The sequence below is a fragment of the Perna viridis genome, chromosome 2 (assembly GCF_037379345.1).
Source record: "Perna viridis isolate PV_CMFRI_1.1 ecotype Kerala chromosome 2, ASM3737934v1, whole genome shotgun sequence".
Lineage (NCBI taxonomy): Eukaryota > Metazoa > Mollusca > Bivalvia > Mytilida > Mytilidae > Perna > Perna viridis.
The window spans coordinates 63,589,290-63,617,029 of record NC_142446.1 but is presented as its reverse complement, the minus strand read 5'-3'; the positions used below and the strand labels follow the sequence as shown (position 1 = coordinate 63,617,029).

At 32.4% G+C, this 27,740-nt stretch overlaps 1 protein-coding gene and 2 non-coding genes across 5 annotated transcripts; 2 read left to right on the top strand and 1 right to left on the bottom strand.

Moving 5' to 3' along the window:
* On the top strand, positions 1 to 24,747 carry LOC148626425 (uncharacterized). Of its 3 annotated transcripts, XM_088570400.1 has the most exons (15): positions 3 to 177; positions 527 to 2,492; positions 12,370 to 12,565; positions 13,181 to 13,255; positions 14,189 to 14,230; positions 14,942 to 14,980; positions 15,205 to 15,339; positions 18,650 to 18,715; positions 19,836 to 19,913; positions 20,296 to 20,331; positions 21,253 to 21,355; positions 21,893 to 21,931; positions 22,376 to 22,714; positions 23,104 to 23,400; positions 23,965 to 24,747. In XM_088570400.1, exons 3-15 carry the CDS (start codon positions 12,407 to 12,409, stop codon positions 24,219 to 24,221), a joined length of 1,665 nt encoding a protein of 554 aa, XP_088426526.1. In that variant the 5' UTR covers positions 3 to 177; positions 527 to 2,492; positions 12,370 to 12,406; the 3' UTR covers positions 24,222 to 24,747. The 3 variants fall into 3 exon arrangements, with proteins under 3 accessions (XP_088426528.1, XP_088426526.1, XP_088426527.1); XM_088570402.1 differs by lacking the exon at positions 18,650 to 18,715 and having other exon boundaries at positions 1 to 177; XM_088570401.1 differs by lacking the exons at positions 3 to 177; positions 527 to 2,492 and adding an exon at positions 7,229 to 7,542.
* On the bottom strand, positions 15,555 to 15,852 carry LOC148626427 (signal recognition particle RNA). The gene has a single exon (XR_015920496.1).
* On the top strand, positions 16,135 to 16,298 carry LOC148626426 (U1 spliceosomal RNA). The gene has a single exon (XR_015920425.1). It is a non-coding gene; the product is annotated as a U1 spliceosomal RNA (small nuclear RNA).
* Positions 24,748 to 27,740: the final 2,993 nt, after the last annotated feature.

The window sequence follows — 27,740 nt, the reverse complement described above, 5'->3', positions numbered from 1 at the left end:
TATCCCTAGTGTATGAGGGAAATACCAATACAAACGGAACTTCAATGTCAAAGTAGGTGTCTATACTTAAATCATTAGCAATTACTGTTGACCATGAGGTAATATGCAAGCCTATAACGGATGACACTGATCTTACAGAAAACCTTACTAGAACAACTCCTTTGTGTAGAGGGATTCGTAAGTACTCGTGCAATCATTTAAAAGTACATTGGAATTACCTTTATAAAATTTGAACATTAAAATACAAAACTACATTTTATCGAATACAAAATATAACTACAATTGCATCAACATATTTTAACTTAATAGACTATTTTCAACTGTTTGCCATAACACGATATTTGAAAAACGAGCAAAGATTCATAGATAAACAAAACAAGTCATTTTGACAGTTTTTACTTGGCAAATTTAAAATTATCTGATGATAAGTTTTATTTAATGAAATTTATCAATTGAATACATCGGTTCTTAGAAATAAATATTCATATGTATTTTAGTTTTACATTGTTACGTTATAATTTTGTAGTATGTTCACAACTTCATGCAAAGAACACCATAAGAGATACTATTTCCAGCATCCGGTATTTTGCAATAGATATTACCAATGTGAACACCCTGCGTTACATTTGAGACCATGTTTAGAATATCAGCAATGGAGTCCTCAAAACTGCACATGCATACATACGACAGGAGCAACCAACAAGTGTAATTACAAGACTAAAATGTATGAACCTCCTATAGACGGTCTACAGATTAAAAAATGTGGTGGATTAAAACGTATAAACTAAGTCATGAACAGTTTAATCAAATATATAATCGGAAGAAAAGGAGACTTTTGTTCGGTTAAACTTAATAATTAGAGTTTTGTATTACTTGATATACGTAATTTCTCAACGAAGTTAGAATTCAAATTTGCAAAGCAGTACTCGAACTCCAACTCGTACCACTGTGACACCTATGTCAATACAGCTTGCAATGATTCCAGCACCCTAGCCCACTTGGTCATTCAGACTAGGGACAATAAAAGTCTCTTCACAATGACAAAGAATTTGTTTTCAAATTCGGTATCTTATAGCAATATCCTTACAGTTTCCAAGTAAATTCTGAAAATATCGGCTATTGAATAAACATTATTTCTAGACATAAAATTGTTTGCAAATCATGTTAATTCTATAAATAGGTATCCATTTATCATTCTTGTACTTTTGACTTAGTCATCGATCTGCCTTCTCCGCGCTTGGCTGCAATTCATATAGCCGGTAAGCTCCGACAAAATAGTTCGAGTAGTGTTTTTAATAATGCCTAACCGCCTCATGTAAATCTTAGCTCGTATCATGTTTCTGACAAAAATGCATACATTCGTATTGACAATAGATTAACATTATGTACAATTGATCCTATATCACTTGATAAGCTGTGGGATTAACAAAGGTTTGAAAAAAAAACACAGAAGAATATGAAACGTGTCTGCTACTTTTCAATGTTGAGTATTCAGGGGCGGATCATTTAAAAATCGCAGTTTAGTATTTTGACTTTGGTACGTTATGTTTCATTAATATTTATACATCGTTAGTATTATTGCTGTATTAAATAAAAAAATCATAGTTGTATAAATCTTAATAGTTTTGATATTACCGTTCCTGACAGGAATTTATCAAATGACCTACTAAGTATTTCCGTTCATTACACATCTCCTTGTATAAGTAGCTACTTATTTTGTTTAATCAATATTCGAGAGAATGATTCTGTGTTTAAATAATGCAAAAAAAATCAAATTAATGATACTTGTCACAACAAATCAATATTATACAACGTCTCAGAATGTGACGACTCTTTTCGCTACACTGCTTCATTGGATCAAATTGATACAGGGAAGGTAATGTAAGCATAGAAGTGCCTAAAAATTCCCAACGATGTTAGAACTGTCAAATTTGCAAAGCAAAGTTTTGGTCGGTCCCTAAGCAGGATTCGGACTCGAACATTTACTTTTGTTTTGTGTTTGTGTTTGTTTTTGTTTTTATTTTTTGTTTGCTTTTGCTCTTGCTTGTACTTGTTTTTTTATTTGTTTTTTTTTTCTTTTTGTAAGTGCTATTGTATTTATTTCATGTTTTTTGTGTATGTCTATTTGCCTTGTCTAGTTTTTGCCCATTGGTAATATTATTTTGGTTAAGACTTGAATCAAATGTCCACTTGATTAGTCATGGTTGAATAAATGGTAGCAGTTAAAAACACATATTGTGTATCTTTAAACATTCAAAATCAATATTTTTAAAAGAATTTAAAAGTCGAGCAAAATTAAAATGCTTAGTCGATTATAGCCTGGTAACTATTATTATAATGTATTTTTAAACACAATTAATTTGTTCAGTGTAATTGGAAATTCCCATTGACAGTCTTATGCAATGAAAACTATGTAAATTCTGTAGACATTATCACATTTGTATATTTGTAGTATAAATGGCTGTGTACAAGCTGCAAGTAAACATCTATTTGTAAGTAAAATTTTATCAGGTTTTCATTTGTTTTTTGATGAAATGTTTTAACTACTAAAACAAAATAGAATGAAAAAAGCTTAACTAACCATTTAATAGATACAGCATTAGGTGTTAAGGTAATTAACTACGGGTCATTTGGTCCACATTTTGTTGTTGAAATGATAAAAAGCTAATTATAGAGGTTCTAAGAAATTAGATATATCGAGAGAAGGAAAACGAATACCGTTGTATTATTGTGGCGTACTGATTTTTTGATAAACTAGATTAAACAAATATAAAACTGCATGTTGTTTATCTTTTTATACTACAGCTGCGATCACTTTTAACCTCTATTGAGTTCTGTCAGAATCTGTCGGGAAAGCGACAGCAGATAGAACAGAAATCCTCACAGATCCTGACAGAGTCTCACAGAGGTTGTCCTGGGTCAGGACACATTTTGCCCTATTCCCTGATAGATCCTGGCAGAAACTCTCTTGGGTTATGACACAAAAAATGAAAAGCGTTCAAAACTGGCATACGCCTGGACAGTTCCTGACACTAGATCTATCTATTCTGCGTGACGTAATTTAGAACTGGAATTCCGCGATTAATAATGGTAACTATGTGATGTACAATGTAATGAAAATTAACAAATCTGAGCAGAAAAAGATCTTGATTTCAAAATTTTCATTGAGTGATTAAAATTTCAAATTATATAAAGCTCATCGTGATCATCAACCAACAATTACTCGATCGTGGTTCATTTTTCAACATTCGGCACTCATGGCCCAGTCACTCATTGTTCACAATTTATCATTATTTACATGTACATGTAAATTTTTTTACATTCTGCCATGGACCTGTAATTAAATTTTATTTATTTAATTACAGGTCTAAGCGTCCGCTCTAAGTGTATCAACGGTAACCGATAACTTTGAGATGTTTGATACTTTTCACGAAGTTTATGATTAATAAAGTAATTTTTGAGTGAAAGTACTTTTAAATTACATTAGGGTCTATAAAATGATGATATTGACATTTTTAGCAGCATCAAATTGGTGACTGCTACTTGTATATTTTGGTCAAAATTCTTTAAAATGCCATTTTTAACAAACAATATGAGTGTGAGCACTTTTTATTTACCTAATAGTCTTAAATCAATGTAGGCATTGTAAATATTATTTTCATATTAGTCACTATTACACCGTATTTAAGTCAAAATTCTAAAAGTTGACATATTTCTCCAACTTTTAACTGCCATAAGGATCTAAAATTATGGACTAAAATGCTTAATTTTTTCATACAACTATCACGTGGGTTACTGCGACATATAAAGTCAAAATTCTTTTAAAATGTCATATTCTTGAAAAATGTATGAGTGCAAGCACTTTTGATTTCCATAAAATTATTGTATAAAATATAAAAGTTGTCAATATAAAAATCTTACTGGTAACTGTGACACACATATTTCCATTAAAATGCTTATGTATGATCACAATTAATTTCCATAAGGATCTAAAATGTTTTACTTAAATGCTTACTTTTTCAATTTAACTATCATATGGATTACTGTAGCACATATATGTCGGTCAAAATTTGAAAATGTCAAAAGGGTCTAAAACTATGGACAAAATGCTAGGTTTTTCCGTAACTGTCAAATGAGTGGCTGCAACACATTAATTTGAGTCACAATTCTTTAAAAATGTTATATTCTTGCAAAATGTCTTTCAGTTTCAAAGGGCCTAAATTTACTGTATAAAATGCAAAAACTGTAAATATTAATATCATACTGGTTACTGCTGTGCATATATTTCAATAAAAATTATTAAAATTGACATATTCTTGCAAAATGTATGTTTGCGAACGCATTTAATTTCCATTAGGATGTAAAATTATTGACCAAATGTTGCATTTTACCATATAACTATCATGTGGGTGACTAAAAACATATCATATATATCAGTCAAATTTCTTTATTAATATCCGTCATATTCTGGCAAAATGTATAAATGTGAACACTTTTAACTTCATTAGGGTCTATTTTTTGTATAAAATATTTAAAATTGTCAATATAAGTACTCCATATCATGTTTGTGACTGCGACATATAAATTTTAGTTAAAATTCTATATTGTTAGATGCTTATCACCTGGGAAGGCAGGTAAAGCTACCAAGGACTGTACCAATATATTTTTGTTGGTACTGCTTGCCGTAAATAAACGTCTTGTTAAATATTAAAAAAAAACAATTCCAAACATAGCACGGCACCCTTCCCGTCCTACGAATCGTTATTCGGGTGCTACTCTTTTTTCTGAATCACATACATGCACTGTATGTAATTCAGTCAGAGAATTTTATAGCTAGTGACTGTCAAAATCTGTCATGATCTGTCAGGAACTCTTATAATCCACGTCACAGTAAATGTTCTACCTAGACCTGTTCCTGACAGGAGAGTGTCAGGACCCAAGACAGATTATGACAGAGCTTTTCCTAAGCCCTGACAGATGCTGACAATGTGTGTCGCGAGTCAGAACAGTTTCCGGCAGTTTAGAACTGTTCTATGACAGCGAATCCTGACAGAATCGAAGATAGATTAGAAGTGATTGTTAGCACATGTAAAGTTCTGATCAGTTTCAAACAGTTATTTATCGCAATAAACTAATTGATTTTTTTTATGTTTTTAACTTTGTTGATTTGTGGAAATGAAATAATATGCTGGGATGTTTTTGGTTTTGTTATGTTGATTTTAATCGCGGTTAGATTGCCCTTTAATGGTGTTTAAAAAAGGTTCTGCGTTAATCTGTTCAACAATCACAAATGAGGTTAATTCCTTTCAACAATTTATAATTGATATTTTCCTATCTTATATTCCTATTTAATTCTTTACTGTTTAAATTCTTCAATTTGATATTTTTAAATATATGTCGTATAAAGCAAACATGAAATATTTAAATCCTACTTAAACTAAATCAAATATCCCAAGTGTGAAAGGTCAATGCTTTGTGTATATAAATAGCGGTCCTTTTGCTGGTGGTAACTTCTTTCCGAACCCTTTGGCTAAAACAAAACGTTTAAAAAAGAATTAAAAAAAATGTTGTATTAGTGGAAAAAAATTGACTCTTTCTGTTAAAAGTTCAGTTGCACACAGGTTAATGATTCTATTAAACTGATATTGCGGGACATCAGAAATTCTAGAAATCCCAATCCCCTCACAACCAATTCAGCCTTTTAAATGGACCATTACTGTTTACATTTTTTTATCTGTGCTGATTAGAAAACTTTAATAAGTGTCAAAAGGATCCAAAGGGTACTTTTTGTACATCTCACTGCATATAGATCACTGGGCATAGACTGGATTTACTGTATATATTGTATATAATTACTTTTTGTAATGATAAACAAACATCACTGAATTTAAGAACACTTTCCTTCTTTTAAATAACAATAAATTGGTCGATGTGATACAGAAGTAAATACATGCATTATATTTCATTTACATTTACATGAGACATTTGTTTTAAATTTTGAATTGGTCCAGCTACTGTTTCATTATTACGTATACAGTAGTGGTAAAGGCATTCCCAGCGACACAATAGATCAAAATTTCCACATCGCGTTAAATAAAATTGTTTTTGTTGTAAAATTGCAAAAACTAGTTGTGTTTGATTGTCCTAAACTGTTTTTATCAAATACTGTAATATTAGGGTTATGTTAGGGAATATATAATTATATTTTATTCTACCTATGTCTTGCATTTAATGGTAGTGTCTAAGTGTGAACTGCAGAAGTATTTACGTGAATACTGTCCGTCAGTGATGTTCGTCTCGATAGAAACCTGTTTATTTATACGTCTAACTTTACTCTACCGGTGCGCGTGGTCCATACTCCCAGTTTTAAGTGGAGTCCGAGTTGTTCATTTGCTTTTGTTACTTTGTATATATCATTTTAGTTACTTTTTGTTCTTTGTTGTGTATGTCTGTTTTCCATGCCTGGTCTTTGCCCCTTGATTACATTCTTTTGATTACCACTATAACCTTTGTTCCCTTGATTATTCTTTTAAACAAGACTTTATAAGATATGTATGATTGTTACTTTCAAATGTAATACTAAGTACAAAAAGAGTGCTAAGTCAGTGTTTTGAATTTTTATTCTTTTACTTCTGTTTTTAATATGTTTACGTAATGTCTTTGAAGGAATTATTCGGGACTTTCCAGACCAACATTTCTATACTTAACCACTAATGAAAATCGTTTTTCAAATATAGTTGAAAAGTGAAAGACCAAATTAATGCTTTACTAAGAATTCATAATAATTCTATAGAATTGGAAATTTAAATCTTTCTAAGTACCAGGCAAAATTGAAAAGAAACTTTTTAAATTTGTTTGTTTATATAATTATTGACTAGTAAAATATCGACTAAGTGTAGACATAGCTAGGCCTAAAATCATTATGCACCGAATTTCAATAAAAGGTTTGTCTATGAGAACATACTAATGCTCTGTTTAACATTAAACTTATTTTCAGATTTTGATTATTTAAACCTTTATGACTCTAAAGTTTTGAATTAATTGAATATGTTTAAAGGGAATTGTGTTAAGCATTCGGGTAGTTTTGGGTCATCTTATCACGTGTTCATATGAAATTTGAACTAAGAGATGCATTACAAATCACGTGAGAAGTTGTTTTAAATGTCATTTGAATATAGTGACTATCTTTGTATGTTTGTTTTCGTATTAATCTCAATTTAAATACTGCATAATTTTTGCTTTTGATTGTACTTGCTGACTTGCGCAATATTTTTGTCATCGTAGACTTCCTTCGTTCTCATATTAGTGATAGTGTTTATTATGGTAGAACTAACTGGGATTTCCATGAAATTATATTAAACCTCTTCAATTATGTATAGCACCACAATAAATTTGTAGAGGCTTTTTTAAGTTTCAACTGTTTGAAAGTTATTTTCCTAAACTTATTTATAAATTTCGATGCACTTGTTTCTACTTTATTTGTGACAATGAAATAACCTGCTGGATTGCTTCCGATGGTCTTCAAGATAGCTCAAAATCGCGGTAAGACAGATCTGTAGTTGTAGTTTTTAAGAGTATGTTTTAATATCTACTAATTTCATTAACAATAAGTGAGAAAGATTCATTTAAACAAATATATACAAAGTCTGTTTAATGCTTTGCAATTTTTTTATATATAATTAGTATTTTTGTATTGATAAATACTAATTTAGAATTTTTCGGTCTCAACAATATTTCAATTTTGCTTCGCTGAATTTTTTAAACAATATCTCATTTATGATACATCTTAAGTGTTTTGCAGAAGTTACAATAGACTGTAAGATGTCTGCTTGTGCATAAGGATATGAAATTTGTAGAGAAATAATTAACAAAGATCGTTGATATAACGAAAATAAAATACTGCAATGTTAGTCTATTATACAGAGAATCCGTTGTGCTTACACAGCTGTATGTTTTTTTTAATTTGACTATCTCTATCGATTGACAAAAATGTTATATAAACACTAACAAGCGTCCTCTTTTAAATAAATCATAAAAATAATTGTACTCTTCTTAAAGTCAAATGTCTAACATCTATTTTTACACGACTACACACTACAGCCCAAGTGAGCTTTGTTCCATTATTGACGTTAATTGCATGTACCCCAAAGGACCATACACTGTTACAATGCCAGGACTAAATCATGAGTTTTACAATACATACAATAGATTGGTATTTAATTGCTTTCTTTGTATTTAGTTATCTTTTATGTATATATTCATTGTTTTTACAATGTAATTGATTTATTTTGGATAGTGAAATTCTGACTAAATGAAAACTTGGAGTACAATACAATACATACCGTCATGCTCAATTCTCTACGATTACAGAAAGATTGTTTCAATATTCACAAATAGGTAGAGTTTCTTTTTGTTATATATGGAAAGGTTAGTGATAACTATAACGAATGTTCGGTTACGTTAAGTAACTCACAACTCACGAAACTTTTAAGAATATTTTGGTAGCTTTTAAAAGAGTATAATTTATAAGAACTGTTTTTTAGATTTTAATTTTATTAACAAACCCCTTCAATCGAAGATGTTGCTCAGTATTAAATGGGAATTTCTCTTAAACATGCAGATATAACCATTTTAGATTTCTCAATCACGAAGAATGTTTATTGAAAAGCACAAACAAAAACATTTATTGATTATTCGACATGTTTTCTACTTTGAAAAGTGTTGATATTGTATCAACTTAGAGAGATTAAGTATACATAGCCAAGAAGCAGTTTTTTTTATTTCTGTAAAGGCAAACACGTATCACTTCCTGTTACCAGTTGGAGTTTTTTTCTTTATACAAGTATACATATTTTGTTCTTTAACATGTACATGTCTGATCAGAACATGATTGCGATTCAGAACTCATGACTGTAACAAACATTCAGTTCATTTTGATATGATGTTATTGACAAATACATCAGTAGATTAAACTTTTGTCGAATTGTTAGTTAACAAATTTGAATATTAATTACATTGAAACATATATCAACCCATTTAGAAATCGACCCTTAACCAGAATTTGATAGAAAGAAATGCTTCTGTTCATATATCAAGAAAAAAAATCACAGATTGTAAAATTCATTGATTAACACTATCACTAATCGAAAATTGCTAATTTGTATCGTGATCCATTTGTGAGATAAGAAAATGACTCGAAATATTGTTAATAGTTCCTGTACTTAATACGTATATCTATATTAACATTTTCGTCTTCACGTAAATGTTATATTCACCGACTCAAGTTGTATCCTTCTATTTCATTTCCTTACAAAGAAAAGAACAAAACTTATTCTAGGCAAGTTTTAACACGAGAACTTGGTTTTTAGTTTTCTGAAGATTTCATGGTAAAAACATATTCTCTTCAGCTTATTCTTGGTCGAAATTATGTTTAGACCATCTATTGTAATACAAAGGTTTTAACATGCTCACTTAAGTCCGCATATTGAAAATTCTACCATATCGACATAATTCAAAACACCAAATTTAAAGGCCTGTTGTCCAAAATGTGTTTAGTAAAAGACAGGTTTCCCTGTATCAACAAATAAATGTACATGTGATTATTGCGAAGGTCGGCCTTAATGACTTCGTAATATAAGACGTATGATAGTTCTTACATTATATGATAAAATTGCATTGTCATTTGTGTAATCCTGCATGTAAGCTTTATTTTACTTCACTAGATATTTAAATTTTTAATACAGTATTGAATTTAAAGACATGATTTATTATCTGAATAACTTTGATAACCTCTTCAGTCCTTTTATTTGTGGAAAAATACAGTAACTGATATTCAAATTTAAATAAATGTATCCAGTTTCACTTCCTAGTAACATTAAAAGATCACCTTGTATTTGACGTCACATTGATATCACGTACACACCTTGAAAATACTTTACAATTCGTATGTTCCCCCTACCGCAATTATTGCATACAGTGCAACCTCTATAAACTAAATGAACTGTATTCCTTCTGATTAAACATATGTTTTGTTTACACAGGGCCAAAATACAGGTTTTCGGTTATTTAATTTTAATTAGACCTGTTTTACAGTACTTGTTTTGGACAAATCTTATCTGAAATTCTGAAAGGAAAAAACAGAATTAGGGAACTGATAAATTTCGGCAGTAGTCGAAAGGGATAGTCCGTATAACAAAATGGTAAAAGCCGGAAAGTTGTAAAACCACTGCAATGGTCCTCACTTGGTACTGGCATTTTAAAATTAAAGATGGGTTATTCCAGTTTTTTATTGCGCTTAACCTGCAACTTCAATTACAGTTCATTAGTTCCGGTATATACACAAACGTGCAGCATCAAATTACCACCGGTCAAAATCGGTATAACCATTAGTCAAAACAGAACAGAAGATATTAACAATAAATTAGTGAAAATAAAAAGAATTAAATACAATAAATATTACGTAAACCCTAGCCACGATTTTCAAAAAGTCTTGAATTTTTTGTGGAACGTACGTCAAGTTCAAAATTAAATTATGATAATATATAATATACTATAAGTAAAAACTAAAGAAAATTAATATGTAGACTTGATGAAAATCTATTATCTATAATTTGAACAGAATATATTTCAATAAGATATGGATATCGGGAATAAACTTTTTTCGTCACGTATGATACGTATTTTCTTATTTTTCTGGTCCTAAAGCCTGTCTCGTAGACAACGGTAGCTATATAGCGTCTTAAGAAGTCAGAATTATCGCTACTAGCTGGGACATACCTTAACAACTGAGAAAAGTCTAAAAATGACGCGGAGGAAGCTGTGTCAGTAGTCTCTTTAATTTCTAGTTCTTGTATAAAAGAAAACGGAGGCCATTCTCAAAATTTTGGATTATAAGTCGAGAGAACATCGTCAATACATCGGTACGTGAAATAAAAGGATTTAGCCTCTAAATGTTTTGTCTTTTGCAAGATTTTGCAGGAACTCCGATTCAAAAGAATAAAGAAACAGAACGGCTTGGAGAGGGGCACAATAAGTGCCCATCGGAATGCCGATACTTGTTTTAAAAAGTTGTCCCTCCAAAAGTGACAAATATGTTTTCGAAGAGAAACTATAGCATATTGATCACTTGTTGCTCATTGTAGCATTTTTAATTTGTCTTTTTGTATTGTAGTGGTAAAATATGTAGAATCGAAACCTGAAACAACAAATTTGTGAGAATTACCATTCTTACAGTTAAATGCTTTGGGGATTATTCATTTAGACAGGTTTTGAATTTATCGTGCGACAATGTTGTATATGATATTGAAAAGTCAAGGATCTTAGTAGAGTCAACGTCAGCGAAGGTATGAGATTTAAGATTATCCTAAAGATCTTTCACGTTTTTCTGAATCCACATATGACTAATACTACTACGCGAGTAAACAGTTTCACAGTCTTTTTGTTGCCCTTCCTTATTTGTGGACAAAATTTTGGTTATACGTACAGACAGCTCTTCTGTTGAACCTGCTATGTATCTTTGCTTGTATGGCTTTCTACATTTATGTAGTATCGGAATCCAATACAAATAAAGTAAGTCCTCAGTCTTCTCGCTTGAAGAATTATTCAATGAGGCCATAAAGGACATGTGGTTAGCTAGGATTGTATCCTTGTTGAACGTACTGCGTTTGTATGTAGCATTATCGGTATTATCTCACATGCCGATCTCTTTTACTAAGCATTCGTAGTAATGCGCTTTACATACTAAAACAACATATTTCTCATGTTGCTGATGTTAATCGAATCAAAACCTTTATTTGCAAATGGAATGTACAGAAATGTTATATTGTTGTCATAAAAGGGCCTCGATCTGACAGGTTTGAAATGTCCGAAAGATGCCACATCACAAATTGTACTCGTCAATCTATCCTTTGATGAAAAAGTATCTATGCCTCCTGTGTCAAGTGTCACATTACGAAGGTTTTTAAGAATATTAACAGGCAGTGAAAAGAGATTTGCACGAATTTCATGGGATCCAAGAGGCTGTTGACGTTTCGCAAGAAGAACGTCAAATTTTCTACAATGATATTGACTCTGATTGTTTTTGCGTGTTTTAGGTTGTTCGTGTCGTTTTTTTTCCGATGTGGGCGTTTTGTCTGAAGTTTGGTGTTAAAAGACCCATAGAATTAACTTCACATTGACAGATTTCCAACACATTTGATGTTACCATGGTTTCCGTCAGGCATTGTGACATCTGGCTCCCTTATTATTTCATTACTGATCAGTAAAATTGGATTAAAAACAAATTATATGAACAATGTCATGTTATAATCTATAAGAAAACACACCTATCTCTGTAAACGCGTTACAAATGTATCTGTTGCAATATTTCAGATCTTTAAACGACTAAGGAATTCTGCTTGTAATAGAAATGTCGACAATACGAGGAAGAAATAGTAGTACTGAGTCAGAACCATACAATGGAAAAGAAATATCACCTACATTAAGTTCAAGCACGGAAAGTGGCGCAAGTACTGATAGTGGAAAGAGTTTTTATTCCAATGACAGTGATCCATATGCACACATTATAGTATGTATGATAAATACTGGTTAAATAAAAAAGTTGAATCAAATACCCATGCAAGAACGTGCATTTTAGAGTACAGTTATTGTATTTTGTGATTTTTCGTGAAATCGTGTTGATTTCTTATGGTAAAATAATTGTGAATTGTCTTCTTAAAATTTGGATTATGGACCAGGTGTGCCTAAAGAGTGAAATATCCGTCAGTTTGATCATTTGATGTCATATCCAGATTAAAACAAAAACAATAAAAAACTGTGAACAAATCTTTTCTCGTGGCGTTGAAGACAAATGTTGACAAATGTTACGTCTTTTAGGAGATGGTTCTTAAATGGCACACGACAGTTACAAAAATTCGATTAACTGAGTATATAGCGTGGAAACTATACTTAGCGGCCGATAATCCTTGTTTATCGCACGCAAAATATAGTTTACGATCGATACTGATAATTAAAGTTAGTTTTGTCTTTTCTTTCCGCTAGTATCTCGGTTCCCTTGATTACTATTTGAAAAGCATTAGTCAAACCACTAATTTATAATAAACATTTTTATTAAATGCGCGTGTTTTAACTTTTATAAAGTAATTTTTATTTTATTTTATTTTATTTTATTTACTTTATTTAGAATCACAAATATCCTTCACCGAGTGGCATTCATATAGAGGACAATCAAGGCAGCACTGATCCTTCTGTTTTAAATGTACGTATTAATTATGTACTATTTTTGTTTGACATTGTTTGACTACAGAATTTTTATGGTCGTCATGAACTCGTTGATTCTTACGGTGTATCCATCTACACCATGAAAACGTGGTCAACGTGTCCTTTCCTCTTTCGTCTACCCCGAACTTGACTCTTTATGAGCAACTCGGCGACTGCTACTTGAAAAGCAGAGGACGCTTACCCTACCGGTGCACTAGGTCCACGCTCCCAGTTTTTAGTAGAGTACGATTTACTTTATTTTTTGTTACCTTGTATGTATTATTTTATTTCCTTTATGTTATTTGTTGTGTTTGTCTGATTTCCATGTATCGTCTTTGTCCCTAGATTACATTCGTTTGATTGATTTCCGCTAGAATCTTGGTTCCCTTGATTACTCTTTCAAGCACATTACCTCGCATTACACTGACTTGTGATATAGGTAACAGACGGGGCATTCATCAATTCATTCAATGCCAAGGAGCAATGTAAAAGCATTAATATTTAATAAGGATAAACTACAATGAGGAGCAACGTATTCGCTTAATACATAAACATACTTTCATAACATAACATTCCAGCTGAAATACGGAGCATCCTTGTGTACAAATGTGTATCATAGTATTAGTATCAACATGCATGTTACTCAAAAAAGTATTAAAAGAATAAAATTAAATGTTTTAGCATGAGGTATGCAATTTAGAATTATGGGGTTAATTCGAACAATAATAGCATTATTTTAGTTGATGAAGTTAACCTTTGGCATGTTATCTTTGCAATAACCAATCGATTTTGATATGGAACTTTCTAATAAAATGTATTTAAGTACCGGACACTGATTTTGTAGAGGTGATTCATGTTGTAGAAAACCTCAACGAACAAATGTTGCCTTTTCGGTCTACATGAGTAACAATCTGTTCTTTTTTCCATTTAGAGTGGACCTATGCCTACAGAGATTCAACCAAATCTAACAACGGTACGTCCTTTTTCAATACTTGAGCATAACAACATGTATGGACTTTCTTTAAAAATTAACAAAATATCCTATACGTAAAACCTGTCTAAACCGAACTATTGGTAAACCGATACCTGTGTAAACCAAACATCTGAAATATCTACATATCAATTTTAAACAAATTTTAGTACCTGTTAAGTACCAGTCCATATAAAATGCTGACTCTGCCTATGGTATAGTGATTCATGGTGTCTAAACAGAGCTATTGGTAAACCGATATTTTTTGGCTAATTTTTGCCCATATTTTGCATGAAATTAACAAAAAGTTTTGCGACAAAAAAGGGGATTCACCTGAAAATTGTTTATGATTTTTATATAAGCTATGTGTTTAAAATTCAAATTGTCTTATCATGAAGCTAAAGTTATTATTGTAATACTTTTCTGTATTTATTTTTGTGTGAGGATTAATTGTTTTATTGGAAAATTATAATTTTTATTGCTAATAGCAAAGAATCACGTAATGTTATTATTGTGTTTCGTATTGTGTAAGTGGTATGTCTACCACATTATTTATTTATAGGAAAATTTATTGAAAGCATCACATAATAAAATCACGTTTCAATAATTACTATAATGATAGCAACATTAACTTTTAAATGTTTCTTTAATGTGTTTAACTGCTCCCCATTCAAGCGTTTTAAACTGATCTGTCTATTGTGCATTCTATTGTAGGATCAAAGACCATTGGATTTTCCATTGGCCCCTCACCAGGTAAACATAAACACTTACTTGGCAAAAAACAGTTACATTAACCAAGTAAGGAGCAATATACATTGTTAATTTCAGTTTCCTTAAGTAATAACAGGGTTGAAAAACATTCTTTACTCATTTTAAAACTTTTTGTATTCCCTAAGACGATCACTTGGAGTTTATTTTTTTACAAACCAACAATGGGCTATCTAACTTAATTATCTTACATTTATCACATTTAACAGATTACAAATCGGACGTTCTTGGGACAAAAAGGTGGATCGGAGAATACGCAGGAACAATCAACTACCGCGACAAATATCGGAGACAGCAATGACAGCGGTTCATTTGTCAACGTAGATTCTCATCGGAATACATTGGTACGTTTACAAGGTTGAGAATTAATGTAATGAATCTTAATAACATATCATATTCTTTTAAAATATGCCGGCGTTCCCTTGTTGTTGTTGTTGTTGTGTGTGTGTGTGTGTGTGTGAATCGCGAAAATTTTGGGAAGGAAATGTTCTGAAATATGAGACGTCTTGCAGGTTCCTCAGATGAGATACGATTTGTATTAATTGATTTGTATGGGAAAGAAGAGTCGAGTCCAGTTATATTGGACAGGCTGTTGACAAGCGTCTATTCACAGGCGCGATCCCACTACTGATCGACAAGTGGACTTTTGACTGCTGCGTTTCCGCCCTGGGCCTGTACGTCCCTCCTTACACAACCTGGTCACACTGAGCTCCCTCGGTGTGCCCATATTGATACCGATCTTAGTGCGGACGCCCGCTCAACATAGATCACCTGCCACCAGGACTCCTGCCCTCACACCGTCCGCCAACTCAGGTCTCCAAGTAGCTGGATCACAGGAGCACGCCACAACTCCCAACCGATTGACATGTGGTTATTTTTGTTACTTATAATTTACTTAAATTGCTTTTTTTCTGTAAATAGTACGCTTAATTTGTTAATTTTTCCTACAATATGCGTCCGTAATTCAGTTTTGTCTTTTTATACCCATATATGACAGTTGAGAACTGCATGTACACGTGTCAGTATTACCATATGTTAAACACTGTTCACACTTTTCGGCACTTCCACTTTCCTTGATTCCACCGCCAGAAAACTACAAATGCGTTGAAAATAGTCGCCCTGCGATACAGTGCTTCAACATACTTACCTGGTACAGGGGATGCCGTGATCACAAAGGCGGTTCCCCCAGGTCGAGGCCTTTCTATTGGACTCCGGTTAGGCTGAAGCCTGCGATTGCCCCAAATGTGGGCACCTCAGGTACGCAATTTTTTAGTGTGGGGGACTGCGTTCGCGCTATCCCCCGTCTATAATGTAAAGAAAGAAGGACCAGTCCCTACAATGCATGCAATGATCATTCTGCCAACTTGTGTTCTTAAAATGAATTAGACTGGCAACATTTGAATGAAAATGCATGCGTGGTATAAGTTTGTGTTGATGATGGATTATGTGTGAAAAGGTTACTAGTAAGTGAATAGATGAGACTGAGGTGAGAGTGGTATAAATGGAAAAAGAGTGTTAGATGGTTTGTAGGTAGGTAGGTAGGTAGGTAGGTAGGTAGGTTGGTATTGACATGGTATGGAAATGTATTGAAAATGTTTGAGATGGATGTTGATATTGATATTGTTATATATTTGTGGGCGAGCGCGTGACTGTGAGAGTGTGTTAATATTGATTGAGTTGAGTTGAGTGTGTGTGTGTCGTTTATTTTTAATTACTGTTTCCGACAATTGTAAAAAGGAACTTGAGAAATTGACCATATTTTTTTTTACTTTTTCTTAGTCGTTTGACTTCATGGTTAACAGAACTCATAGATCAAATTTGGGTATTTCTCGATTGTCCATACTAAATCCAAAAACAAACAAAAAACAGAATATTCGATATTATGTCCGACAACTGAAAAAAAGGAACCACTGTTACTGTTAATTAAGAGGAAACCCCATCACACACTTTGGCTCAAATGATCAATAAATATAGTTATGGTTTACCTAGGCAACCTTGGGCAAGCTCACAACTAGAAAATCCCCGCTTCATCAGACTGTAATCATGTTCCACCAACGAGTTTGATTTTCATTACTTTGCGGGATTCGAACAATTACTCTCATCGCTAATGCACCCCAGAATATGTTGTATACATTTCTATATTAAGTCATTCAATTCCTTCAAGTCTTTAAGGAGAATTTTATATCCTCTTTCATGCGTCCGCCAAAAGTGTATTTCTTTCATTTTTATATCTACTTTACAAACCCTACTACAAACATTTTTTTCAAAATTCATTGACCCAGTAGGATGAATGGTAGTTAGAAGTTTGAACATCTCAAATCCTTTGTGTAAGAGTAATCAAGGCAACCAAGATTCTAGCGGTAATCAAAAGAAGGTAATCCAGGGACATGAAAACAAACATACACAACAAAGAACATAAAGTATAGCAGTGTAGGTCTTATCAATGCTATTATTTTCTACGTCTACCTCTGATAATAAACATTGAATGTAAAACGTTTTACAGACAAAAACAATGTCGTTTTGGGCTTTGTCTGCTGGTACGACGACATATTTGCCATGTATAGTAGACCATGTTTTTGCTACATCGGGGTATTTGAAAATTGATGTAGCATTGGCACTCATTGATCTACTTAAAACATTCAATCGTTTCAAAATTAGAGACCTCATGACCTTTAAACACTCTGACAAAGAATCAATGTCTTCTTGTTCTCGTTTTATCCATTTTCTTGCGTATTCCTCCACGGCATCCATAAGAACTTACAAATTATCATTCCAATTTATGGAACGCGTGGATCATGGTACTTGGGTCCTGTAGAAAGGATATTACGCAGAGATTCGTTTTCGATGATGGTTAATTCTCCCGAAATGACGTGACCGCAAGGACCATATTTGAATGAAGGATTTTTGTAAGAACAGTCAGGTGGTTTAGCCTTGAAGTCCTCAATCTTGAGGTTTGCAATAGCCTTTTATAATTGAAAAAATTTTGATGCATTGGGTGAAGTACAGGAATATAAAATAATCGATATTGATTTGTCTTTCAAATATGGGGGAATTTTGTTGGTAACGTTTTTGTGATGGAGAATGTTAGCCAAATTAATTGCATCTATACCTCTGTTGACAAACGGTAGTGGAAGAATGATCGTCTTTCTTCATGTTGACTTTTCACACAAACTGTTTTAAAAAGACTGTGGAAACCAATGTCCAAAATGATGGCAACAATTCTGTATAATGATGAGGTATTGTCATAAACAGGAGTGTCAAGACCTGTTTTGTAAAGCGAGTGTAGCAGAGTGAGAGATATAGAATAGAGTTTGGTTCGAATATGATGCAGTCCTATAGGTTTTGGAAATCATGTCATGGTCTGATTATGATTTTCTTCCTTCTGGCACATTTTAACAATTTTTCAAAGTTTCATCAAAGTATATAATGTGGTTTAGGAGTAAAAGTCAGAATATGTTGGCGGTAAGTTCGACAAATGCATGTTAACCCAAAATTTATCCTGACTTCCAATACTGGAATTCTGTCTGGTATATTTGCCTAAATGTACCTGTGTTAATTTGATTGCGCGAATAATTCAATGCAATTGTTGAGATTTCAGTAATTTGATGGAACATTGTCCTATAAATCTGTTGTTTCTTTTGTCACATTATTTAGGTTAGTCCAAACTTTACAAGTCTTCAGAATCGACTTTTTCTTACAGACCAATTTAATGCTTATCAGGTTAGAATTTGTTTTCTTGTTTTATTTACGTTTACCAAACAAAACAAAATATATTATAATTATAAATAGTTAACTTTCAATATGCGTCAATATACTTTCATTACAGACGCTGGGTGTTCAGAAATTTCGAGGGATGGGCTCCGGTGATTTCCAGTTCATACATAGAATGACAAAACGATATAGTTTTAAGCAGCAGTCTTTATGAAAATCAGACTGGAGATGATTCATGCATGTCAAAACCCACACAATTCAGTTTTATTTCTTGATAAGAAACTGTTATAGATCACATAACCAGTCTTAGTTTTCCATTTGGGGGTTGGGCTTTTGAGATAAAATTGTCACTTTGCAAGAGTTTTTGCTTTTGTTTGGTTTGATTTGGTTGATTTTATTGGGAGGTAAATGTATGATTTTCTAAAGAGTGCCGATCTGAATTCAGGTACGATTATTGATATGTGAATGTATAGGATATATAGACAAAGATATTGTTTGTTTCAGTGGGTTTTCTACACCATGAATCACTTTACCATTGGTAGTGTCTGAATTTTATATAGACTGGTACTTAGACATTTGATATATTATTTTTTAGTCCATTTAAAATGGATCTTTGCAGAAAGATATTTTTGGTGTATGGATTTCGTGTCTTTGTCTTGAATAAGTTTATAGAAAACAATCATCTATTCAGATGTGTTATCATGCACCCATGACGTCATAATATCAGTCCGGAAAAAATATCCTTAGTAAACGATGTCAAATGATTGTTACTGAAATGTGTCCATGCGTTTGAACATAATTTTGTATTGATTTGACGTCGTAATATTTCCAACAATACCACAATAATGAAGATACGGTCTTCTGGTTTTAAGGGAAAACATGGGAACACTTTCAATAAATTTAATAGGTAATTATTTGTCGAAGCCATTGAAATACTTATTTTGATTTAGTACACAATTTTAGGTTCCCAATTTGATTACCAATACATGTTGTACATTTAAAAAAAATTGTTGGTTTGAAATTAAATTAGAAATTAAATACACTTAGGTTTTTTTATTAGTAACGTATTGAATTTTAACTAATGATGGTTTTGTTAACTTTCATTGAGATCTTTATATTCATATTTTAGAAACCAGCCTGTCTGGATACAAGGAAAAATGTTAATATCGAACACATTTTTCCGAGGCAACAACCAAATACTCCTCATGTAAGATTTAAAAACCCTTCTGTATTGTAAAAAGTATCTGTATGTGCTGTGACTTTCAAACATTTTAACCATCTGTTTATATCTATTTCAGAATATTTTCCAATTTTTTTTTCAATACACAAAGAAAATGTTAGCATTTTAAACTTCTTTAAGATAAACGAAAAGTTAATTGTTATTTAAGTATTTCTCAGTTTTGTAAATTTTTTATCATCCAAAAGATCCAAGCACGTTTTATAAGTTTCAACATTTGGTAACTGTACAAAACAAAATAATGATTAAAAAAAACCTCTGTGCACATTTGAATAAATATTAATTTTATTTTTTTCAATTAGATAATTTCAACTATGAATTCTAATTTTCAATTTTTTATGTTCTTTTACAGGCTCTGCCCGTAGATCTCGGTTTAAAGGATAAAAAGGTATCACAAGACGACAATCAATATAATTAAGATCCTCGGGTTTTTATCCTCGAATCATTATATTATGAGATGAGATTATTACCATGGCTGTCGAGCATGTGTAAATTTACAGGCCATGTTATATTTTAGACGATAAAGCACGTGATGCATATAAAGTGCACTAATATAAAATGCTATGAATCGACAAATCTACCGTTAATTAAAAACTAAAGTAAATCATTTGTAAAGCGCAAATGAATATGAATTTACAGAAACAGATTCTACGGAGAATAACTCAAAATAGATGAAAACTTTATGATTCATTATTCGATATCACAGGTAAAAACATACTCTGGGAAATGCAAATCGACATCAAGAGTCTAAATATATACTTAAGGAATCATGCAATAGTCTAAACACTGTGCGACATTACAACCAAAATAAATCCATACTACAGAATAAACACAGAGTGTTCCAAAAACAAAAAAGTTGCTTGAAGTTTACAGAGAAATTGTGTCCACGTAACAAAACTTGTTTATATGCGGTGAATTCATTCTTACTACATAGGTGAATAAATTGAGGAGGGTTTTTTTGTGTGTTGATATAGTTTTCTGGATGTAAATATGTCCGAAAAAAAACGGAAATAAAAAATAGAACATAATCCAATGATAACGCTTAGATTAAGAAAATAGGCACACTCAACAAAGATCACAAATTCACAAAAAAATAGAGCCATAGAAAAAAGAAAATTAACAAACCGAACTCCACTAAAAACTGGGAGCATGGACCAACGGGAATTTTGAAAAAGGTATTCAAAAATCTGATTTAACTTTAACAGTTTTACTTGAGTTTTTTTTGATCGCTAACCCCTTTACTTTTCCTGTATGTGATTTTCTGTTTCTTAACTGTGTTATAGTAATTTAGTTGTTATCTTCATTTTAGGGGTGCAATATGAAGAAAAAGGCGGTAGTTGTCTTTGTCTGTCTCTGCCTTGCTGGTGTTATTACTTATATTCTACTCACTCGAAAGATTATATTCCCCCCTGGTATTTATTTGGTATTTTTTACTCTTATACTTAACAGGATATTACTTTAAACATAATTATAAAGAGAATGGATATGGTGGGTATGTTAAAATGACAACAACCCAACTGAGATGAAAATTGTCAGCTCAATGCTAGGCTTATATGCTTGGGTTTAAGATAAAAAAAAGAGGACTACTAAAAATGCATGATGCTTGTTTTACACAAAAAAATGTTAGCAATGAATTACTATGTATATTGTAGTATGGAAATAAAATAATATCTCAATTTGGGCATTCAAATTTGTTAAAAAAAAACAAAAAAAAACTTAACTGTCATTTGTACTAAACATATCACCTCGGTCTGCGTGTCAGACGAGTGCAGGAAATAAAATATCATTCTAAGCAGTTTTGTATACCCCCGTTCAAGCAATAACAAAGATGACTCTTTTTAAATTACACACCTAAATAATCTTTGAGACACATCGAAGAAAACCTTAATTTTGTTATGTCTAAGCTTGTTATTATAATTAGATATTGTTTCTTTCATGTTACTTGCTAGAAGACGCACCAATACAACAACCCGATACTGCTCCTCTCAGTAAGTGAAAAGTAACGATAAATTCGTTCAGAAATTTAGATGCACACCTCTCTTATGGCAGTTGAATTAGGTTTTAGTACGTTATGACGTGTTTCAAACATTGCCCTAGAGCCTACCAACCAAACGTTGATATTACACACTGTGAATGCAACTAGTATCGCTGGCGGAACAGGGCATGCTTTCTTTTTCCGGATCACTTCATGTCACTGCAGCTTTTTTGTGGGATTGCATCTTTCACGTGCTTGAGTATTTGTATGTGCTGTCTTGTTTTTCTTATACTCATTTTTATGTGTTATCATATTTCAATCTGTGTCAACATTGTTTATGTGAATCGCCTGTTTTCTCTTTTAACGTTGTTAATGTCTTTGAATTTTTCTTCTGAGTTCAGACATCAAACATTTTGCCTACATATTTTATAAATGAATTTATACTTTTTTCCTTTAGGTTGCAAGGAAAGTGGTAACATTGGCAAACCCGCGTGCTATGCCCCTGCATCAACTTGCTCAGGTTCATTTAAAAAGGAAAAACTTAACAGTATTACAATCAAACATATATCGTCAGAATTCTATAAATTCACGACTAAGCAACAGGCTAGTGTTTACTTTTCCGACAACATATTTAACTCTGTTCATGGTGGATGGTTTGTCGATTACAACAATTCCACGGGAACCAGTCTGATTGGAAAACTGAATATGACATGTCATGATGTGGGAGATTATACAGTTACATTTCATTACGAAGATAGTCAAAACTTTACGTGCACATTTGATATAAAAGCGTTGAGTAAGTATCATTTTATAATCAGTTAGAATTTGGAAACATTAAATTATCTTACCCTTTATCTATACTGTGTACAGAGTATAGTGTTGTCCATCTAGATTTAAAATAGACTCTTTAATTAGGATAGCGTAATTAGACATTTTAGTATTTTTTTTTTTGTCACTTGTATCACTATTGCCTCTGTGCTACATCATAGGAAAAATAGATTAGTTTATTCACTATTCAGTAGTAAAATATTTGGACGTTACAAAGATTCATATGTTTAACTTAAAATTTTATGGTAAAATGGGTATATGTAAAAAGAGATTTTACAATTTGATGTTTAATCAGATATTAGGAATTTGCCCATCTTATATACTTGCTAGTCATTGATTCATGTTTTTAATTTACAGATCCCACAATTCAATTGTCATCATACGAAACACAAGACTACATCTATATCAATTGTGAAATAACCAATATGTGTTCAGAGACGTCGCTTGCTATTTTTATACATGATGGAAATCTCACCTATCCTGTACTAAATGAAGAAAATAACTGTGAATCTCGTGTATCGAAAAGGACGAAAGAGGTGGCTGTATTAAAATCCCTGTTTTCTGAAAACTATAAAGTATTATGCAAACCTTTGACAGATGACATTAACCTTATAAAAAACTTGACAAAAACAATGTCATTATGTAAAGGGAAACGTAAGTATATACTATGGAGAATTCAATACCAAACTCAAGTGATGTTGCTCACTTTAGGGTTGGTTTTCCTTTGATTAAATCATCTTCAATGAATCTTTGAGTAATTTATTTGTTATTTTACAAGGTGATTAAAACTTTCGATCAAATGTAGGTCAAAATACAACGCAATGATAGCAAGGTAAAATATCCTCGATAATTGTTTAGTTAACTACTTGTGACTTGTGTAATAGTTGTTCAATCAAGGTAAGACCAACTCTATATTCCATAAAGTTAACTATGTTCGTCGCTGTAAATTTAGAAACGTGTCCAAAATTTGTCAGACCTATTTTTGAGTTTCTTTTACCGGGATAAATAGTTTCGATTAAAATTCATGAAACCTAACCCCTACCATAAATATATATTTATGAATTTAGATCCATAAATTAATACATGCTTGTGTTACATTTATAGTAGTTTATTTAGATTTTGAATATTTTATGCATATGTACCAGACAAATGAATAGGTTTTTTTTTTAATGGAGGCAATAATTTATATCTCACTAAATAATTATGTACTATTTACAGAATGCTCTAATTCTTGCACCAAAGAAGAAAAGGGATACTATTTCCAGCACCCATATCGCTGCGATAAATTTTATCAATGTGAACACCCTGCATTGCATCTGAGACCATGCCCAGAAAAGCAGCAATGGAATCCCGAGAAGTGCACCTGCACTCTTCCAGATGGAGTGGTCGACCAGTGTAATAACAATACTAAAATGTATGATCCTCCATTAAACATTGCAAATATCAAAGCTTGTGGTGGTCCAGGAACTGTTTAAGTAGGTTAAAATGTAAAAAGTTTTTTTTTTCAATAACAAAAACAGAAAACTGTTCAAACATGATACACCTAGCTGTTCCAGTTCTATAGAAGCTGACACAAATCCCCTTTGATGGAAATTCGACAATGTCAGGATCTAGAATGCCATGTTTGCATGGTTGCTTTGTCGACAAAACAATGCTTCATCTATAAAACTTGTTTCAACCTTACCAGAAGGTCACACATATCCCTTGCGGTAGAAATATGACATTTTTGCTTTGAAGTTAAAAGTCATACGAGAAAATTCTTGGTTTACTATCGTAGGTATTTGTATGTAGAAGTTAACTCATGATGCAAATGCAACGGTATATTGACAGAACAAACTTCGAAACCGAATCATCCATCAATTGTTATTGATAATTTTCAGCTTCCGGTCATTAGGTCTCTCATCTTCATTTACCGTTTTGACGTCTATTTGAATTGTTATTACTTTGTTTGTATGTTTATATTATCATGTTACATGTGAAAATAAATTTATTCTAACTATTGATATGATCTTTGTATACGTTCTGAGGTTTCTGGGTCATAGCCAGTTGGTTCATATTTTTTTTAAGTCCGGGGACAATGTAATGATTTAACGTCAATACAAGACGGCCTTCAAAGACTTATTGCAATACTACATGACTCCTTTCCACGTGAGAAGCAGTGGTAGCTTTTGAAAAATCCAAAATTTAAATTTCACAGAACGAATTTTGACAAGGAAACGTAGACAGTAACACAATAACTCTGATACCACCTTAAAACTGGTACATGTACTAGTTGCCGCGGTACGGTAAATGACCCACTTTGCCTTTAGACGTCGAATTACTGATCATGCATTCTGGGACTAAATGGAAGAGCATAACTTAGCCCAATGGTAAAGATACAACTATGACCTTGCGCAGTCTTTATGTCTGATTAAACAATGCAGACAGACTTCTTATTCCATTCCTCACTTTGTGCTAAAATAAGTAGTTGATTTCAAATTGAATCTTTTGAGTTGTGACTTCATCATTTACAGTCAATTTTCTTTTACGAATAGCACGTAATCCTATTTGCGCACCTTTTCAAAGCAACTGATTAGTTTTGTAAAGTAGTTGTGCATGTTTTCTGTCGCATTTTGTTGCGTTGTCATTGTTCCTTGGCTTACTCTTTTGAAATCAACAACTTGGAAACCCGGTTGAACATTGCGCTTGTTACTGATTGTTAAATAATATACAAAATATCTATTATATGTACAATGGGGACAAAACTGTTTTTAGGTTTAAACTGGTCAGGAGCTGGCATGTCAGTTAACTGCTAGTAGTCGGTCCTTAGTTTGTACATTAGTGTAGTTTATATTCAGTTTCTTTATTTCCGTTGTAACAGGGGACTCAGACTTTTTTTAAATAATTTTAGTTGTATTTAATTGTGTAATGTTTTCCCACAGTGGCCAGATTTTAAAAGGGTAGGGTTACATCAATCTTGTCATAGTACTTTAACCCCGCCGCATTTTTTGCGCCTGTCCCAAGTCAGGAATTTCTGGCCTCTGTATGTATTGTTTCGCTTTCACCTTTAAGATATTGTTTATGTTACTTGAGTATATAGGGGCAACTCTTTCGCTGCACCTGTGTATAATGATATTTGAGGCCAGCTGCAGCCTGTCCTGTGGTGTGAGGATTTCCTCATCGTTCATTGAAGACCTATGGGTGGCCTTGGGCTGACGTTTTCATCCCGGTGGCGTTGTTGTCTCTTGGACATATACACCATACCTATTCTCGTTATATTGCAAGTTTCGAGTTGATTTCAAGGAGTAACCTCTCAACAAAATGATGTGATCATAAGTCAAATAGTTTGATGAGAAATGTTAATGACATGCTCTGTATATTATTTATAAACCATTATAATTCATTCGCATTGGGGCGTGTAGTGCGAGGTTACAGTAAATAAGACAAAAATGGTGTTCTCATGTTAAAAAAAATAAAAGGTATAGTGTGGAGTATCGGAAATTATCTTCTTGGCGGTGGAACGACTAAAGTAACACTCCAGCTAGGAATCATGCAAAATTTTATACACGGTTGGAAAGTGTACATATCTTTAAATTACGTTTGATATAATATTTAGTTTGTTAAAGTAAACAAAATTAACATTTAGTTTTTCATACAACTTAGGAGATACACATTATAAAGATTGTATTGTAAAATTCAAAAGTAAAGAAGTGAACTCCTGCAAATGACTGTGAAATACACTAGAAAGTATTGCATTTTCGATGAAAATTTTCTCCTAACACAGATTGGGATGAATAATTACCGGTATCATGTGTAGTCTTTCATTAGGTATATCACATATTATAGTATTTGCGTGATACTTACAAATTCTGCTTCTTTAATATTTTATGGAAGAGTGGCTAGAAAAGGCCCAGGGTAGTCGATGTCGTTAAGTATATCCCGAAAATGCACCTGCTTATTGCAAATTGCAGTCTATTGCGCTAGCAGTATCAATAACGCAATAACAAGATTTATAGCATGCAATTATTCTTTTTTGTACATATTAAAACTCATCTAGTACTTCGATAAAACTATTACCAAGGGTTAGCATCTTAAAATAGTATTGCTAATAAGCTTGATTTTACAAAAGTTCCAAAGTTTCTGGTTATATTTAAAGGATATGCAAAATCAAGTAGATTAAGATGTGTAAAACGGTACTCAAAGTCAATTAATAAGACTATCTATAAAAAGGCTTCCCCTCTGAATCTAACTCAATCACAATCAAGTTTTTTTTTTATATTGAAAAAAAAAAAACAAATTACACTCAGGAGAGTAGCTCATATGGATTCTTCTATCCTAACAAAAAATACAGTGAATGCTCAACCATTTGACGGACATAACATTTTGGCAGCAAGCGCGACCAACACCAAAGAAATAACCTCAACATTGATGATAAAAATAAAAATCTCCTGATCGATCCTGCCACATGATCCGTGTTCCTAAAACATCAATAAGTGCAAAAACAATTTACATTGCTATCCGAAGGTCCCGCTGTTGCAGAGACACTTTCCACTACCATAAACTTGATTTTAAAACTGTCCAGCTTAAGATTAAAAAATAAATTATACACAAGAAGTTATCTAAACCAAAAAACGTTATAAATAATTGTTGTTTTGAATATACGATGCCTAAAATGAATGGAATAAAACAGATTATACCGTTCATTTCACATCCTTAAATTAACCGGCTCTATCTTACTATGATATACTACCAATTAATCTATATCAAATCGCAATTGATATATGTATCCAACAACCCTACCCTTACTAGGACCGGATCCTGACAGTTTAAATAGGAGGGATGCAAGCCGAGGTTTCTCAGAAAAAAATGTGGCTATGACATTATTTGCCATTTTTTATCAATTTTTTACTTGAAAATTACAAAATGGCCAACCCGCTGCACCCCCTCTGGATTCGCCACAGCCTTACTGAAACGAATATTTGTTGGTGTTTACGATCACACTTGTCAGAAACGTT